General features: G+C 44.6%; 2 protein-coding genes across 3 annotated transcripts in view; both read left to right on the forward strand.

Annotated features, from left to right (window-relative positions):
- Positions 1–19,710, forward strand: part of Cdk1 (cyclin dependent kinase 1) — a 1,182,536-nt gene that overhangs the window by 921,786 nt on the left and 241,040 nt on the right. The gene's annotated exons all lie outside the window — the stretch shown is intronic.
- Positions 1–19,710, forward strand: part of Arid5b (AT-rich interaction domain 5B) — a 175,974-nt gene that overhangs the window by 14,063 nt on the left and 142,201 nt on the right. For both annotated transcript variants that reach the window (XM_050139363.1, XM_050139372.1), the window contains one exon: positions 18,043–18,268. In XM_050139363.1, the coding sequence (XP_049995320.1) occupies positions 18,043–18,268 (226 nt within the window). The remainder of the gene's footprint in view (positions 1–18,042; positions 18,269–19,710) is intronic.

Below are 19,710 nucleotides of genomic sequence, written 5' to 3' on the forward strand. Positions count from 1 at the left end.
TAGCTCTTGTAGACCAGGCTGGTCTCGAACTCACAGAGATCCGCCTGCCTCTGCCTCCCAAGTGCTGGGATTAAAGGCGTGCGCCACCACCGCCCGGCTCAAATCTTCCATTTTTCATGAGAAGCTAGAAACCCATGTTTCTATGTGATTTCATTCAATCCACTTTTTAACACACTCTGTGGGCCAAACAAAACACAACCTTTAGCCTGGATGAGACCCATGGACTGCTACCCTGGAGTGTCTAGAGCTTTTAATAATTATATGTATATAGTTATTATATATATAGTCTTTGACTTATTTTCTTTAATTAAACCAGAAGGAACCTGTTGATTTAAAGCATGTAGCAAGAAGGAAAGGGTAGCTGGAGTGACCAGCTAGATCAAAGCCCTTTCCATTCTCCGTAGCAAACATTCAGAGCCTGGGATGGAGGCGGGGATAATGAAGAGCAGTAGCTCCCCTGCTACCTACTCTGAGTTCACAGAAGGGTGCAGGGGTTGTGGTGTGGAGAGGTGCCATGGAAATCGAGCAGTTGGATATCCTGGAGGTGTCAGTGAGAGAAGGGTTTGGTGGCAGAAGGACCTCTCAAAATACTAGGGCTTTGGTAGGTAGAGATTTGTGACAGACACCATGAAAGGGGGAAGCTGAGGCAGAAGGAAAGCCATAGGCAGGGACCAGCATGGCAAGGCTGGGTGTGAGCTGCGTTTGGCAAGAGAACGTTGAGTCTAGTGGGTAGACTCAAAACCGGGTAGACTGAGGCCAAGCTTCCCGGGGTTCAGTGGGTCATTTGGACTTAAAACTGAAGGCAGTGGCGATTAATAATTCCACACGTGCGTTTTCTTATTTGAAGCTAAAAACACAAACCCTCAGTGTGGGCGCCTGATAAAACAGTGTGAATATTTACTGCGCCAGCCAGTCACTGTGCTGTCCCGGCCAATTGGCCTCATGTCATTGCCATCTCCATTTCCTCACTGAGAAATGGGGGAATGGACCTCGACTGGGACTATCACATACCACAAGGGCATCAGAACCAGACTTACCCTAGACCTTCAGCAGATGTTAGGTGTACACCCCACTCTTCCAGTCCTTGACTAATCCTAGCTTATCCTAGCCTTTTGAAGTCTGCCATGGTGTTAGACAACCTGCTAATAGCCCCTTAATCAGTAATTTATTGGTTGAGTCACTGGGCTATTGTTTGAGAAACAATAACAGAGAAGACTATGACACTCAATGGGCTAAGCTTCCTGGGCCTCCTTCTATCCCAAGAGACTGGGAACAAGTGAGGTTCAAAGGTTTTGATCTACGTTAGATCTGTCTAGACTCCGAAGCGGGCATGCTCAGATCCATTTTTTTCTGGTCAGTGGAAGTATTAAGGGACATTAGTGGGCGTCTCTGCATCAGCCATCACAAAATGTGATGAGCCTGGAGGATGATGTAGTAAAAGGGTAAAACCTGTGTCCCAGAGCTTCCTCCCTGGTGTGCCAAAGTTCATACCTGCAGCTTCCCACGTGTCATCCCTTGCCCCTGAATCATGGTGCAGTCACCAGGGAGCCTGGTGTCTACTGAGTGTGGACCATGCATTTATTTTAAATACATCTACCTTCCCTCCATTTCAAATGAGTTCCTGCAAGTCTTTGCTTCTTAATTTAAAATTTTTAGTTCCTTTTCTGGCTGTTCCTCCTCCTCCTCTTTTCCTTCTCTCTTCCTTTTTCTCCTCCTCCATTTCCTGCTTCTCTACCTGTTTTTCTTTATCCTCTTCCTTTCCTTCTTCCTCCTCTTCCTCTTCCCCTTCTTGCTTCCTCCTCCACTCTTGGGTTCACCACCTCTCTTGGTAGTGTTGGGTAGAGGGTTGTACCCTAGTCTCATCCTCTCAAAGATGGAAACGCAACACACAAGGGAAGAATGTGCCCCAGCCAGATTTACTGGGTGCACCATAGGGGAAGGATCCACTACACCCGTGGTTCTCAACCTGTGAGTCACAGCCCTTTGGGGGCGTTGAAAGACCCTTCCATAGGGGTCACCTAAGATCATCACAAACAGAGATATTTACATGACAATTCATAACAATAGCAAAATTACAGTTATGAAGTAGCAATGAAAATAATTTTATGGCCTGGGTCACTACAACATGAGGAATTGTATTAAAAAGGTCCCAGCATCGGGAAGGTTGAGAACGTGGTCTAAAGGCAAACTGGCAACTAGGGCATTCAATCCTTTTGCTTTGGGTTAATCCCGCCGTGCCGTGCGTGTCAGGTTACTAGAATCCAATTGAAAACACTGCTCTAGTGCTCCTTGTCAAATTATTCCGAAGTATATGGGTTATAAATACCAAAAGTCATCAAATTGATTGTCTTAAGTGAAATTATCTGTCCCACTTCTATTTTGAGTGAATATTCGCTGTAATAGTTGAATTGTATTTTGTGTTTTTAAAAGTTGAATATGACATCAGCAAATAATGTATTGGGTTATAAAATACCTATCCCAGACTCTAGGGGCAAGCAAAACGAAGGTTCTGGTAAAAGAGGCTGAATATGGTTTTCTAATGCAAATTTTATGAGTCACATAAATGGGGATATCTTTTAAAATTATCAGTAGGCTCTGCTTCCTGTGTCTTTACAGCGGAGGCCCTGTTTCTTCGCATTTTTGATGTTGCTAAATCGGTAGTTTAATAGACAGCCAAGCGGTTACTCAAACCACTCCTAGCCTCCGGATCCTTAAAGTGCCTCCCTGATTGGCAGAGTGAGAAGTATTCCTGCCATGCCAGAATGTGAAGATGCCTCAATTGCCTTAACTTCTTTTCCTTTCTTTCTTCCTTAAAAAAAAAAATCATTTTTGGCGTTTGACCATGTGCACATGTATGTGTGTGTGCATGTTGTGTGTGTGTGTGTTTCTCTCTCTCTCTTTCTTCATTTTTTAAAAATTTTCTCTTTGGCACTGCCCACATAGGGGTGTGTGTGTGCGCGCGCACACGCATGCATTTGCCCCTCCCTTCTTTCTCTTTTAGGGGGGCAGGTGGGGGGATGGGAGAGGGAAGCAACCTTGTCTAGATTTTGGCCACAGATTTTGCAGCGTTGTATACACACGTGGCCTTACAGATCTAACGTGAAGCCAGCACATTGCTAGCTGCTCAACTGAGTTAGTGGTCTTGAGAAGATGAATTTTGATCGACAAGCTAGAAAGAAGGCAAAAGTCATGAGCCATAGAGGTCTTCCGTGGTAGCTAAGGGCTAATACAATATTACTCTAGAGATGTATAACATTTCTATTTTAACCTATAAATCTTTAACTTCTACTTAATTAAACCTAATCAGTATTTATTAGTATTATGAGGATATCATGGGGGGGGGGCAAGGATAAGAATGATATCAGCACCCTTTTCTTTAGTTGCTTCTTTGATTGACAATGTTAGATTCCTTTGCCCCTCCTATTTTGAAATGTATGTTGGCGTTATTAGGCAGTTCTTGGAAATGTCTACGGGTATCCCCTGATCCCGGATGCAAGCAGAGGCACGGAGTGTTTTTCCGTGGTCTTATCATTCGCTTAGCAGCAGTAAGCTCCTTTCCAGGCATATCCGAAACCGGAGTTTAACACCTAACTCCACAGATTCCTTTCTGTTGATGGATGATAACTGGCAGTGTGTCCCCTGTCACGAACCCGGGCTTTGGTTATCTGTTTCTCACGCAGCAAATGAGTCCAGCTTTGGCGTCTTAGATAACACCTATTCTCTGGCCCCGTGGGCCGGGGGCCTGGGAGGGGTTAACTCTCGGCCTCCACGTCTCTCAATGCTGAAATCAGAGTGTGAGCCCAGGCTTTTGCTATCACAGACTCAACTTCCAGGGTGACTCCATGTCTGTTGGAAGGCCTGCCATCCAGGACTTTTGATCTGGACTTCCGGTGGTCTCTTGCTGTGACGCAGGGGCACCTGTGTCTATCCAGCCACACGTGGAAGCAGGCTTCTTTAACTTGCATGGAGTAAGCTGGTTTCAGAAGTGGCCTTCCATCACTTTTTCCTTAATTCTGCTGGTCAGAATGAGAATTTATGTGTAACCCACACTTCAATGGTGTGGATAGAAGAGCATGGGGTCTCTGGGGACCTCTGCGTGACCTCCTATGGCCATCAGCATCAGAAGTGATCTTGGTAGTGGACAGCTGTATGATGTGCGTTGGATGGTGTTCTCGCTTTGTCTTGTTCTTTCGCTTCCTTCTTTACTCTTATTAGAGCAGCCTCCTTGGGCAGTTTTTCCCCAAACACCTCCTCCCTCTTGTAGGCATGTAATTAGAGATGACATACGCACCAGACAGCAGATTGCTTTCATCTTTTAGGATTTGTTAGTCTTACAGCATGTCAACAAGCCATATTGAGTCTTTAAAAAAACACTGATGTCTTGATCAATGAATTTGGGGAGTTTAGCCTGAAAGGGCATTGTATACAATGTGTAAATCTACTGAGAAGGGGAATGAGGAGCCGGTGACTGATGTAAGCAGGTATCACAACAGGTAAGAAATAGGAAACCTGACTCTATCCAGCATGGTCGTTGAGGTAGAGCATTAAATCAAGATGTTCTGAAAGACAACCGACAATCCATATAAGAGGGATTGCTCCTTGGGTTTGTGTTTCTGATGAGGAAGACCATAGAAGGTTGATGAATGAATGAGCCCTCTGGGGAGAGTCTCCTCCATGTCCTTCAACCTTGGGACGCAAGACAGAAGAACAAATGGAAATTAGCAGTTCTGTGGGGAGGCTGACCTCGTCCTCTTTAAGGAATAATGAGTGGGTTTTCAGCAATGTGTTCCAGATAGCCACAGGCACCCAATGTGTGAAGAGAAGGTAGATTTCTGACCATTCAAGAAACCGTCTACACTTCATTTGCTTGTCTTGTGTCAGGGCTGTGTGTGGAGGTGGGACCATACACCCCGGGGATCAGTTCACTGCTGTCGCCACAGGACTTTGGAAGACTGAACCCGGGTCCTCGGGTTTAATGCCAACACCTTTGCCCACTAAGTCGTCTTGCTAGCGCTGATCAATGTTTATTACTAGGAATAATAACTCATGAGGAAGTCTGTGGGAACATAGATCAAATGGGCCCAGCCCCAGACAGGGAGTCTGCCTCAACTGAATAGCACACAGGTAGGCTGGGTGCTTTCCCCACGGACCTCCTTTGTCTGAATTTGACCATGTGCTATGCCCCTTTGCTCTGTCTAGCAAGACCTTCCCTGGATACTCTGGGTCCTCACTGTCAGCTCTCTCCCCTTTGCACTCCACTACTCTCTCTTTCTAGTTCTCCAGTTTGAGATATTATTTACTTTCTGGCTTTTCTGCCCTACTCCCTCTTTCCCCACCCCGCCCCCCAGTCCACATACATAGAGGTAACCATGGGCACCAGAAGGACCCATGGTCCTTGGTTCCTGGCCATAGTCACCGTGCCTGTTACGCAGCTGGTGTTCAGCGGCTAATGGATGGAAAGCATCGCTAGGGATCACTTGACATTAGTCGCTCTGAGCTGAGGGCCTATTTCCCGTTCTCCCCTCCCACAACTAGACTCAGAGGCTTCCTCCTGCCTCTTTTCTTTCTGATGTAGCCTAGAGTTGATGCTCAGAACATTGAGAATGGGAAGTACAGAGGAGCCTGCTGAGAGGAGCCAATGCCTCTTCAGGCAAAGAACCCGGAGGCTCGACAGATAGGCCCGGTACCGGGTGCAAAGCTGAGTCAGGACTCAGCTGGGGCCAACTAGAACTCAGGATACATATAGTAAATCTCTTCTGACAATGTAGGATGACGTTCACCTGGTGAGCACGTCCTTTTGGGGATGGTGCCTTCTATGCCTGGATTATGAGAATGTCCAGTAGAACTCACTCACTCATTCATTCATTCATTCATTCATTCACCATTCTCAGCTCCACCTGGAGTACCCAGAGCTTTGAGTATGGGAAGCCGTTTTAATTTGAACCTCACCTTTCAAAATTCACTTAGAAAAACTTGGGCTTTACGCTTTGGTTATTAACCACCTCCCCGAGGTCCCCAGAGTTGAAGCTAGCAGGTTAGAGTTGCCCAGATGTGTTCTCTGTGTTGGGCCCCGCACCACGTTTCCCAAACAGGAGTAAAAATATCACCCCAAATGGTTGCAAATCGGCTCTTTCATTAATCCGGGCTCATTCGAAAATGTTCAACATCTTTGCACGCTGAGTCGAGGGGTTTTAATTGAAGGCCAGCTCGTTTATTGAGATATATCGCCGGCGTCTGGAAAAGGAAGACTTGCGAACGCAAAGCTCTTTAAGTGATCCAGTGTGCGCTAATTGCACTAGGCTGTGGCTCTCCAATTAGCCCACTCTGCCATTGCGCATGAGCAGGTGAGTGAGCCGAGGTAAAAAAAAAAAAATGTTTACCCAGAGGGAGCATGCCCAAATAGTGTGTGTGTGTGTGTGTGTGTGTGTGTGTGTGTGTGTGTTACCAGAGGTAACACAAGCAGGGGATCTCCTTGATGTCTGCAGAAACATTTTCTGAACGAATATATCTTTCAGTGACTCTGTCCTCCTTCTCATTAAGGATAATAATATAGCAAGAGTCCGTGCCAGATAGCCCATGAACTTTAATAAGTCAGGGGACCTCCTCCTCCATTCTCACAGAGGAAAAGCTTCCTTTATCTTTCTTCCTCCGAGATGATGTTTTGTTTTGAGGTAGGGTCTTAGAAAGCCCAGGCTGGCTTCAAATTTACTGTATGGCCAAAGGTGACCTTGAACTGCTGATACTCTTCCCTCCCCCCCTCCCCACCTCTACTCCCAGAGGGCTGGGGATTGTACCTGTGAGCCACCACGCCTGGGGAATGAGGTGCTGTTAGAGAATCCAGGGTTTCAGGCACACTAGGGAAGCATTCTACCAAAGGAAGTGCATGGCCAGCCCACTCCTTTGAGAGTTTTTGCAATGTTGGCTCTGCTGAACTGCACACATGACTAGAGAGAGGGTCATGTATTGAGTTTAAAAACAAAACACAGAACTAGGAACTGTAATTTGCAGTGATGGTTTTGAGTCATTCCACATAATAAAATATCCGGGCGAGGTGGTACATGAATTTTGGAGTTAGTGTTACCAGTTATCTTCAACAGGATGTCCTTATAGAAGGCTGGTAAGACAATTACATTGGCAAAGTTTTCACCAAACAGGCATGAGGACAGGAGTTCAATTCCCAGTACCCGCCACAAAGCTGTGCCCATAATCCCAGTGCTGGAAAGAGAGAGAGAGAGAGAGAGAGAGAGAAAGAAAGAGAGAGAGAGAGAGAGAGAGAGAGAGANGCTGGAAAGAGAGAGAGAGAGAGAGAGAGAGAGAAAGAAAGAGAGAGAGAGAGAGAGAGAGAGAGAGAGAGAGAGAGAGAGAGAGAGAGAGAAGAATTTCCAAAGGCCACAGGCCAACCAACCCAGCTAACTCAGTGAGGGGCCAGGTTCAGTGAGAGCCTGTATCTCAAAAACCAAGTAGATACGGGGGGTGGGGAGGGGATTTCCAAAGACCACCAGCCAGCCAATCCAGCTGACTCAGTGAGCAGCCAGGTTCAGTGAGAGCATGTATCTCAAAAACCAAGTAGAAAGCAATCGAGGAGGAAGCTGGCAATGCGTGCACACACAGAGAGATACACACAGGATGGATGTTCTTCTAGGGAGCTCAGGTGAGCATTCACATTGAACTAGGCTCATTTAATCTTTCTGTGGGTGGTGGTGTTACTGTTCCCGTAGCCAGAGCTATGTATTTGGGTGCCAGGCTAGATAGAGCAATCTGAAAGCAGTTGAAACACAGATTGCAGAGTTAACAGCCCACTAATTTGACCAAAGGAAACACAGCCAAGCCGAGTCCTCAACTCAGATATCTCCACGTATCTAGGACTCTGGGATACAATTTCCTGTTCTCTGTGAAAACCATACTTAATTTTCAAGAGGGAAAATGAGAAGGAAGAAATGGAACTGGAAATTAATTGGGGGCAATCTCTGGGAGCTTTATTTCTTCCTTTCTTTTTTACTTATTTTTTTCTTTTTTAGGGGTGTGTGTGTGTGCTCAGGGGAGCAGCCTGAAGCCTAACAGGTTTTAGATGAGCAAGTATTTAAATGTATTTAGGAACACGCAATATTCAATATATTTTTTAATTACTTGTTTGATATTCAAGTGCTGCGGGCCTTACCACAAAGGACAGTCACATTCTATTCAACACCTGACACCTCAGGGCAGTGTCCTGTGTGATGAAACCTTCTAATCGAGCCAGGATAGAGTACCATAGGTCATGGAGCTACAGGCCTCTGACTTCTACACCACCCTTGTTCTCCCCCCTTCAACATTTTTAATTTTTTAATGAGAATATATTTTTAATTATGCCTGTGCTTTTTACGTCTAACACAGCACTTGGCTCTTTGGGAAGGACAAACAAGCTCAGCAAGGGTACAGATGTGACACTAGAAAATGTTTACAGTCCGAACTCTCACTGAAGAAGACAGAATCATGCAACCCAGCACCAGTTTCTGATGCCAAAGAAAGGTTTAGCCTTACATTTCAGGTAATAATAGCAGTGATTCCCAGTGGGGGCACCAACTTAGAGTTGATAGCTTTTTATTTTTGCTTCATAAGGACATTAAGAAATAATAGCTACCAACTATTGCTACTCTCATGCCAGAGAGAATGATATTGACTCAAAGGAAAGATAAAAACTTTAATGAAGAGTGTGTTTGTGTGGTCCCTCCATGTCTGGGCTGTTCATTTCTTCTCTCCATTGGCCTATGTGGACTTCATCAACAGAGCCCCTGCACCCCTGTGCTTCCAGGGATTTCGGTTCCAAGGATTTGGGTTGAGAAGTGTTTAAAGGCAAGTGTGTTTTCTTTTGTCCTTCCTAGGTCTATCCAAGTGGGTGGTGGAAGCGTCTGCCCCCATCCTGGCCATTAGCCCTGCCCTTCTGGGACCCTTCAGTGTAGGTTGGTATCACTGTGTGGTTACCAGCCTAGCTCCTGGACCAGCCATTTCTGGTGTTTCCTTTATATCCCACCCCACCCCACAGACTCAGTTTCTGGTGGTTCCTCTGTCACCACTCATCCATTGGGTTATCCTGATTGAATTAGTCTACTTCTGGCTGGGATCCTGAGAGGTAGAAGGACAGTCATCGGAACCAGCAATTGGAGCACCATGAAGCCCTCTGTGCTTCCTTCCTTTTTCTCACTTTCCCACTGACCAATAAAAATCTTCCTTGTTGCGACCCCTTTACACGGCACGTGAGCATGTGTGCTTAGCCTGTGAGCGTCCCATGAGCAAATCACAAACATGGGTGACTGAAACAACATTTGAACAAAGTGGAGGTGCCTCGTGCTATACATTTTGGAGGAGGGCTGTAAATCAGGAGCACCAAGAGGGTTAGGCTCTAACGTGGCATACTCTCCTTTACTGGCGCACACCAGAGCACATCAGAGGTCTGTCTGTCTCTCCAAGCAGAAAACGTTCTAGGAGTCGACACAATCGTTTTAGTCGTTCTTAGTTTCCATCTGGATGAAAATGTATCATTTTCATCTTAAAAAAGGTAAATTTCATCTAATTCTTTAAAAAAGTTTGTCTTTGAGAATGTCATACAAGGTATTTCGAACATACTCATCCCTTCCCCAGCCCTTCTCTTAACTGCATTCCCTTCCCTTTCCACCCAACTTCGAGTCTTCTCCCCTACCCCCATCTAGCCCGGTTTGCATTGCTCAACTAGTTTCTGGAGAGGGGCCGGCTCTGGCGTGTAGTCAACCTACCAAGATACCCCATCATTAGAGAAAATGGACTCCCCCTCTCCCCTGCCACTGTGAGATGCCAACCACTCCTTAGTTAGTAGTAGATTTCACGTCCACATCCCCACTTCCACGCGGAGATTTGTCTGGGGCTTGCGCTTGTACAGATTTTGTGTCTATCGTTATACAGTGGCTTGCTGTGAGTTCATCAGCGCAGCTGCCCTGCTGTATCCAGAAACCAGCTTCCTTGATGTTATCTCCCACCTCTGGCCCATAATCTTTCTCCTCTCTCTTCTGTGAGGGTCCCCGAGCCTTGGGGGCATGGGTGGTGTGATAAGAATATTCCATTTAAGGCTAAGCACTCTGCCGCGTCTCATTCTCTGCACCTTGACCCATTCCTATGGAACCCATTATTTCAGGCTCACCGTTGGCTTACTTACCGCCATATATGACTGTGTTCTGTGCTCCCGAGTGCTGCCATGTTTTAAGGGCTACAGAGCACATTGCGAAACCTCAGATTTCGCAGTTCATGCAGTTCGTGGCAGATTGAGATGATCACGTCCTGCTCTCGTTCCCTCCCACTCCCCACAAGCCCTTTGCTATGACATTCGTGATAGAGCCCTTGGGGCTCAGCTGACTGTAACTCTGCTCCACAGTGGTCTGCTGTTCGATGCCACATGGTAGGAGGGCAGGGGTTCTATCCCCTTTTCTCCCTCGACACAGAATTTGTTAGCAAGGACAGCAAAGACATAGGCTTAGCTGTGTGTATCAAAGATTCATCACAGTTAATTAAACAAATCAGGTGTTCAAAATCTCTCTCTCTCTCAGCCGGGCGGTGGTGGCGCACGCCTTTAATCCCAGCACTCGGGAGGCAGAGGCAGGCGGATCTCTGGGAGTTCGAGACCAGCCTGGCCTACAGAGCTAGTTCCAGGACAGGCTCCAAAGCCACAGAGAAACCCTGTCTTGAAAAAACAAAACAAAACAAAACAAAAATATCTCTCTCTCTTTCTCTTTCTCTCTCTCTCTCTCTCTCTCTCTCTCTCTCTCTCTCTCTCTCTCTCTCTCATAGAGTTCTACAGATGGTCCCAGGCTATGGCTGTTGTGAGGGGCCAGGCTCCTGCTATCTGTTTTTCAACTGTGCCATCTAAAGCCATGCTCATTCTCTCTGTGGACAAGAGCGGAAAGGTTCGTGGTTCACTACTATGTACCACCACTCATGAGTGGGCCACGTGGATGCGCCCAACTGTAGGGGAAGGAGAGAGATGGTGTCTCTGTTCTGTGCCTTGCAGGCTCTCACTGGGAAAGAACTCAAGCCTGCCTGGTGAAAAATAGTTCACCAGGGGACTGGGGTGTGGTCAGGTCCCCTCTGTGCCAGGCGAGGAAGCTTTTATCACGCGAGTAGAGTCAGCTGTATAGTCAACTCGAGTTGATGCCGATACACAGAAAGCTGGCTGAATTTTGGGGATCAAACTTCAGAATGTAGTCACGGGCCTTAGAGACGAACCTGTGACACCCCATGGAGAGTGACTTCCTCGGAGAATGAAGCACAGAAAAGGAAAATCTGGACCTAGACCACCGCATCTAAGAATTGTCTCCTCCATTTTCTCCTGGGGCATGGAATGAGGAAGCAAAAAAAAAAAAAAAAAAAAAAAAAAAAAAAAAAAAAAAAAAAAAAAAAAAAAAAACCCAGGATACTGGAATGCAGAGAGGAGCCTGCAGGTATCAGGCAGCTGTCCTATCCGGGCAGCTGTTCTCCAGGGGTCTGCGTCCTATCTGCACACTCATCACCTTTTTTCCAGACCTCTCTTTTCAAAGATGTCCATGCAGTTAGCAGCCTGGGGGCTCAGAATCCAGGGTCTGACTCCAGAACAGAGAACAGGTCCAGCACCAGGCATGCGGGTGACCTAAGCAGCTATATCTCCCGGCAATGTGCGCCAGGTGTGGGCAGCTCTTTCCTTATCTGTTCCCCTCTCAATTAAGTGGGTCTTGGAGCCGCAGGAACAGATGCGTGACAGTGTGGCAGGTGATCTCACAACCATGTAAGGATTGCGCTAAGGGTTTTAGTGCACGGGTAATTTAGGACAAATACCACAAAATATAAAAATGCTCTAGTTCAATGATATAATACAGAAGGTTTCTTGTTTTGTTTTGTTTTCCAAGACAAGGTTTCTCTGTGTAACTTTGGAGTCTGTCCTGGAACTCACTCTGTAGACCAGCCTGGCCTCGAACTCACAGAGATCTGCCTGCCCCTGCCTCCCAAGTGCTGGAATTAAAGGCGTGCGCCACCGCCGCCCGGCAATGCAGAATTCCTCACCATTTGTGTTTTCATTCGGGTTCCTTTATAGTAAAACTATGGAGAACTCACTTAGCGTCTGTTTATGTGAGCGCTAGCTGTGGGTTTTTATTGTATCAAAAGCAAAACAAATTATCAAAAGTATAAAATTTATTACAAAATAATAGCATGCTACCCACAGGTGAAAACAGTGGCTGGAATCATATCACCTAACCCTGAGTTGGAATGAATCATCCCTCTGAATGCGGAAGTACGAATGTTTGGATGCAAACACTGATTCTTAGGGGCCTGAGTTTAGGCAGAACTAACACAATCTGTAAGAGAAAGAGCAAGCCCGTGAAACACACATTTATCTAAGACTTCTTTGGTGAAAGGCTCTGCGACAGTGAGAAGACATTATTTTTTCCAAAGATATTTGGTTGATTGATTGCTGTGTATCTTTGGAGCCTGTCCTAGAACTCACTCTACAGACCAGGCTGCCCTAGAACTCACAGAGATTCACCTGCCCCTGCCTTCCAAGCGCTGCAATTAAAGGTGTGTGCCATTACTGTCCAGCTTAATTTTATTATTATTATTCTTTATTTGTGTGTGCGCGCATGTGCACACGCTCACGCATATGTGCACACCTATGTGCCTATGTACAAATATTAACACATGTGTGGGAAGGTGCCCACAGAGGCCAGCGGAGGTATGGGGTCCCTGGAGCTAGACTTCCAGGTGTTTGCGAGGTGCCTGATGTGGGTGCTGGGACCCAAGCTCAGTACCCTGAAAGAGCATCAAGCCCTCTTTGTAACTGCCAAGCCATCCCCTGTCCCTGAGAGAATGTAATTCCAATCAACAAATCTGACAGATGACTTAGATCCAGAAGTTATAGAACCACTCAAAGCTCAAGAGTAAGAGCACAACCACATTTTAAAGACTGTATAAAGGATTTAAATACATATTTAGCCAAATTAAAAAAAAAACATACCGATACCAAACTAGCACCTGAAAACTAATATTTTGGCATCATTACTTATGATGGGAAATGGAACTGGAAACCGACAAGATGTGAGAAACCACTGTGCGTGAAGTTAATTAGCAATGGCAGTAACAAGGTGATGGCAAAGGAAGAGTAACTACCTGTGGAAAAGCAACAAGGTAGAGACATCCCAGAAAACACAGGGGCGGTTGCTCCAACGATAGATGGATGGATGGATGGATGGATAGATAGATAGATAGATAGATAGATAGATAGATAGATAGATAGATAGATAGATAGATAGATAGATAAGAGAACTGAGAAGGTAGGTTTGCATGAAGAAGACCTGGGCATGGAAGAAAATAGCAGTTCTGTTTGTCCATTTTCCAAATCGGAACATCCCCGCTGCCCCTCTGCCTGTGAACAGTTGAACGAAACTTTGTGGTCGTCCACCCAGTGGACAGTATTCACCAGAAATTCATGCTGTCTCTTCAAGTAACGACATGGGTGGCTCACAAGGCGTTATATGGCATGGGTCAATGTGTATAACGCTTAATATAGTAGCTACCACAAGTTGGTGAGATAAATTGTAATGACCATGAAAGAGGAGCAGGCTGTCTAAGATGAGAGTATTTCTCGTATGCTGATGACAATGATGGTGGCTGTAAGAGTCTGTGAAGAAGTTTGTGACCATGCAGCATTTTTGTGGCAGTTGGATATGATGTAATGTTGTCTCGAAAACTAAAGGTTTAATGAGAACAGTACACAGCTTTGCACTTGGCGTTCATCTCTTTACCACCTAGCTACTTCCTGCTAGATCTCGTACCTGCTTCTGCAATTAGTCTGTTGTGACACCTGCCATGTGCTACAGGCTCAGGGAAACCCCTCGACGCTCTTGAAGGAGAGCGAGCTAGAGAGAGAGAGAGAGAAAAAAAAAGCCAACAACTCATGTGATGGTGGTGATTTTAGATTGGACGCTGTGGATCCCCTGAAGTGGCCAGGGATTCCCAGGGGCTCCTGGGCTGTCCGTTGAGAATCTCAGATATAATGCGCGACCCCATATTTTAGTCATTTTCTTTCCCATGTCCGCATGGCCCCTGAGTTTGCGTCAGGACTCTGCTCAAATTGATCCTTTTTCAAAAATTAAATTTATTGAAAGAAGAAACTTTCTATGTTTCACACAGCCAGGAAAAAAGTATCAATTTCCAGTAATTAAAATAATCACAAAATAATTAAGCAAGGAATTATGTGATATAATATATGGAACACATTTCTCTTTGCTAAATTATATGTGTATACACACACACACACACACACACACACACCCTGGCTTTGAAATTAAACTAGTTTTTAATCAATGCTTATGTGAGTCACAGTAAGATACTCATTAGATCCTTCCCCCTTTCATCATTGTTTCAAATGCATTGTGTGTTTGTGTGTGTGTGTATGTGTGTTTCTATGAATCATCTAAATTCGTCTCTTCGTGTCACAGTTTGGAAGACACACTGGTAGGGAAATGGTCACATGTGACTGACTCCGATAAACTCTTAGTGTCACCTCTGGGAATCATGACATTGACTGTGGCAAGGAGCTGGTATCACCCTTTAAAAGAAAATATGTCTCAAAATCATTGACGCCCAGGAAGTAAAGAAGTGGCTCAGTGTTTCCTAGCAACAAATTCCAGGCTTGGGATTTGAACCTAGGCCCCTTGGCTGCAGTCAGCAGAGAGGAAACCTGGGTTACCATCCACACCTGAGGTGAGTCAACACTAAGTTATGTCACTGACCTCCAGGTCCCTCAGGTACACAAGGGAGAGGGATCCAATCAAGACGTGGCCACTGAACTAGATGGTGTTCGGGTTAGGCTGAACACATCAGGGGACGACAACTGGATGGAACTCAGCCTAGAGGGGATTTCTCAAGTTGAAAAAGAAAGCGTGTGTTGTTCAGTTTCTGGTGGTTTCTGTTGTTGGTTTTGGTTGACTTGTTCCTTTTTTTTTTCTATCTCCTTCCTTATTTTGTTGTATAAGAGAAGATTAAAGTCTAGATTTTTGTGTGTAAATTTTCCTACGTTTGTAATGTGTGCAGGGGCCAGCCATGGCACTGAGTTGGCTGTTCTGTGGCTTCTGGCCCAGATTGTCTCCTCTGACTTAAGAGAGTTCATGCTTAAATGAAATGGTTTTGTAAAAGTGGTCGGAATGAAATCCCAATTACAGAAAGAGTTGAAAACAGTGATGAAGGGGGAGAGGACATAGTGACTGTCTTAACGCGTCCTACATAAATATTGATTAAACGCTGGGTTAATTGAAAAGTCAGGGTCCATTAACAGAATAACGACATGTATTTCTTTGTGATCCTTTTGTGTTGTATTAGAGTAAACCAGGGATATTTATTCAGTACTAATTCTCAGTTTGCAGAGAGCTCGTGTAATCATGGCATGAGCTTACTGGGATTCTTTTCATAGGCACACAGACTTGCCCGAGGACCGGCACTGTGAGAAAGTTAGTTAGCACTGACTCAGAATAATGAGTATGACCATGTGACAGGCGCCATTGTGAGCCCAAAGTAAGGTTTCCTGACACATTTTCCATGTCCATGTGGGCTGCTTTGTTTCAGAGGGTTGTATGCTGTTTCCCGTTCTTATCAGATTTCCTTCAAAATCCTGGCGTTTAACAATGGGGAAGAGACAGTGTCTCTCTAAATCCACACAAAGCCCTTGGCTGTGTTCACAATTAATTCCAACTCGGGTTTTTGATTTATATGTTTGGTGAATTCCTCTCTCTCTTTCTCTCTTTCTGTGTGTGTAAGAGGGGAAGGGAGAGAAAGTTGAGGTCAAATCTATAGAGACGATCTTGAAAGACAAGTTTATTCATTAATGACATCATAAGGATTGTATTTTCTCTTGGTTAATAAACTATTTGTTCGGCGGGTGCTGTAAGGCAGCCAGGGCTAGTCATGTCATTTCTCGGAAAAGATCTGAAGCAACTGGTAATTGAAACGATAATCGTTTGATCACAGGGCTATTTGAGAATAACACTCATCTCCAAACTTGTCTATTCTAGGAAGCCTTATTTGGTCAAAACGTTGCCAAATTCCATCTGTGCTAAAGTGGAGGCTAATATACCGTGCTACTTAATTATTTTCCAGAATATTCTAAATGCTGTGGCTGGTGTACATATTCCCATTCCCCATCCCAGAAGCCATTCCCATATGCTTGAAACAATACCTAGCCTGGATTTTTTTTATTCTAGTATTTCATAATCATCTTGTAATAGTTATAAAATGCAGGATGAGGAGAGATCTATTTCAAGAAGTTGGTGTGGTGATTGTGGATGAAGTCAGCCCTGCAAATGGCATTTTGTCATGTGCCCCCTAGTTTATGAAGTCTTGAGGTATTTTCTCGAGAAGAAGGTTAAAACACAATTTCCACTTTGTCTGCCTTTACTGGAAGTTCATATTTGATCAAGATAAGAGAAAGGATCCCGTTACCCAGTCTTGTTTTCCATTCTTGAGAGAGCCCTTATGACTGCTCTCTGTAAGAAACTTCTTTTTCTCAGAAGCAGTCCTGAACCGGACAAGGAAAAGCAAAATTTACCTCTTACCTTAAACCATTTAAAATAACAAAACTGAGTGCTCTTTGCTATGTAAACATGATCTTTAATAAAAAAACCTTTTTGTTTGCATTGGAGCGGTGTGTGTGTGTGTGTGTGTGTGTGTGTGTGTGTGTAGGGGGTAGGGAGTAGGTTGTGATGTGTGTATGTGTAAAATGTGGTGTGTATGATGTGTGTGTAATGTCTGTGTGTGGTAGGGTGTGTCTATGTGTGTGTGTGGTGTGTGTGGAGTATATCTGGTGTGTATGTGGTATGTGGTGTGTATGGGTCGTGAGAGTGTGTGTTTGTACGTGTGTAGGCAGGGTAGGGAAGAGAGAGTCATATTTAAGAGCAAAATTAGCCAAGTTCCGTTGTGAATTTCTTTTTGTCTAATAGCTTAGAGACGTCTTCCTGTTGGTGTTTTGTCAGAACTATTTTGAAAATTTCTGTAAGCTTTAGGGGTTTTTCACGGCTAAGCCTTCTTCAGAAAGGTTCAGTCAAAAAAAAAATTCAGTTCAAGTTAAAATGTCAAATGCTTCAAATAAGTTCATTAGAGCCCGGGAGAGGAGATCCATAAGCCTTTTCCAGAGAATCTCTGGGCTAGGGGGGCCCCTCTTTGTTCTTCATAGAGATATCTACTAAATATCTTGCTGGGTTAATTCTGAGGCAGAAAACTTGTTTCCTGGAAGCAATTAGAGATGCTTAAAATTCAAATTTATGATCCTTGGGAGGAACTGAAGCTTCAACGACTTTTCTTAGATTCAAAGGCTTTCTCACCGCCCTCCTGCCCCCTCCCAGCCATATGTATTAAAAGAGAAAAAAAAAGTCCACTCATTTCTCAGCTTGCAAAGTTTTGCAGAAACACGAGAATGTGTCGGTTGCTTTCAGTGGGAAGCACATAACATTTATGAAGTATTTCTTTGGGGATTACGTCACAGTTTTATTTAATTTTTAGGACAAAAGTTAAATTCAATATTTGTGTATAAGCCAAGGGAAAATGTACCATAAACATAGGAATTTGGGGGTGAGTCAGAGTTCCAAGAATTCTAGATTTACTTAGGCCATTTATATGGAGACTAACCATTAGTCATCCAGTCTCCCGTTTTACATTCGCTATTAATTGTGTCTAAAAATTAGCTTTCACTCAAAGAGTTAGATAGGTAGATGGGCTCTGTGGCTGGCGTTTAAAATGCCTCTTACAATCACTGCCTTATTTTTGTAGACCTCCTAGCTCATAGCGAACATGTCATATCAATTATTCTTTAAATAAAGAGGCCTGGAAAGCCAGTGAGTGAGCTGAACTGAGCTCATGGGACGCTTCTCATCCTAACGGTTACACATTGTCTGCTTGTCCAAGGTTAGCCCACTTGCTGAAGGTAAGATCGTCCCTGTGGCTTCCAAGTGGGCTTTGCTGAGAATGGATCACTTCCCTCAAACCCAGAGTAACATTTTCTGCTCATCCCACTTCTTGTAGGATGAGGTCATCGCCGTCTCCGAAAAGGTGATCGTAAAATTAGAAGACCTGGTCAAATGGGCGCATTCTGATTTCTCCAAGTGGAGGTGTGGGCTCCGAGCCACACCGGTAAAAACAGAGGCGTTTGGAAGAAATGGACAGAAGGAGGCTCTGCTCAGGTACAGGCAGTCAACCCTCAACAGTGGACTCAACTTCAAAGACGTTCTTAAGGAGAAGGCTGATCTTGGTAAGTATGCTTCCTGCTTCTAAATTCAATGTGTAGGAAGGGGCAGTAAGCTACGCTCATGCTGTAGATTGTTCTAGGAACCTTATTATCGGTATATTTACATAAAATGATGTAAGAATTATATATGTGAGAACTATGTAGTATGTAAGAATTATATAGCATAATTATATCTTATGGGGCTGGAAAGATGGCTCAGTGTTGGTTAAGAACCCAATTGTTCTTAGACTATGGCAGCTCCATTCCCAGCACCTATGTTGGGCAGCTCACACGCCCCTGAAATTTCAGCTTTAGGGGGAATCAGATGCCTCTGGCCTCTGAAGGTACCTGCATGCATGTGCACACGTCATACACATGTGCACACGTCATACACATGTGCACTGCACACTCACACACACACACATGGTTAGAAATAATAAAAGTGAATCTTTAAAAATATTATGGATTGTGTATAAATTAGATAATAGGGCCTAGAGAGATGGTTCAGATAGGAAAAAAAAATGCTTGCCTTATAAATGTGAGGACCTGAGTTCGATCCCCAGGACCTATATTACAAAGCCAGGCACAATGGTGCATGTGTGTGATCCCAGCCCTGGGGAATCAGAGGCAGGAGGATCCCTGCGGCCACCCTGCCTAAGCACATAGATGAGTTCCAGGCTAAGGAATGACCCTGTCTCAAAAAAAAAAAAAAAGAAAGAAAGAAAGAAAGAAAGAAAGAAAGAAAGAAAGAAAGAAAGAAAGAAAAGAAAAGACGGATGGCTTCTGAGACACACAATACAGGACACTGTCTTCTGTTCTCCGCAGGCAGACACATGCACACACAAGCACAGTGAAACACAATGTGTACCTATACATACGCACACAAAGAAGTATATCTTCTAAAATTACATATTGCATAACATTATAGTATATAATTTTTATTAGAACTTATATGTAGGCATATTATAAATGTGCATAAAATTGATTTCCTCTAATGGGGTCCAAAGCTATGAACTGGGAAATGCCTGGGCAGGAAGGGATGAACGCGGCTTGTGGTATTATATTGTATTATAAGGTGTCCTTAATGTAAAGCCTCGTACTGGGTGACATAGCATGTGGCCTCAGATAGCGTTCTATCTGAGACTTAATTAGGGCTAATATTGAGTTATCGAAGATGTTAGATATTTGCGGTAGGTGGATAGTATGACATCTAGGAATAGCACGTCAGAATTTCAAGTATGAAGCAGCATGAGGCAAAATGGTGATTCGCTTAGTGTGGGGCAATAGAAGGAGCTAGAAAGTGCTGGGGTAGGTGTCCTGGAGCCTTTCCTCCAGCGGCAAGGTGTTCCACCCCTCTTCCTCCTCTTCACAAAGGAGAGTTTGGACTTTAGAAAAATTCTTTCTCCAGCTTTGGAGTGTGCTGGCCATATCTGGCCATCAGCTCTGTCCCTGGGTTGCATGGCCTT

Source organism: Alexandromys fortis, unplaced genomic scaffold (assembly GCF_014885135.2).
Source record: "Alexandromys fortis isolate MF-2015 unplaced genomic scaffold, M_Fortis_MF-2015_v1.1 scaffold_9, whole genome shotgun sequence".
Lineage (NCBI taxonomy): Eukaryota > Metazoa > Chordata > Mammalia > Rodentia > Cricetidae > Alexandromys > Alexandromys fortis.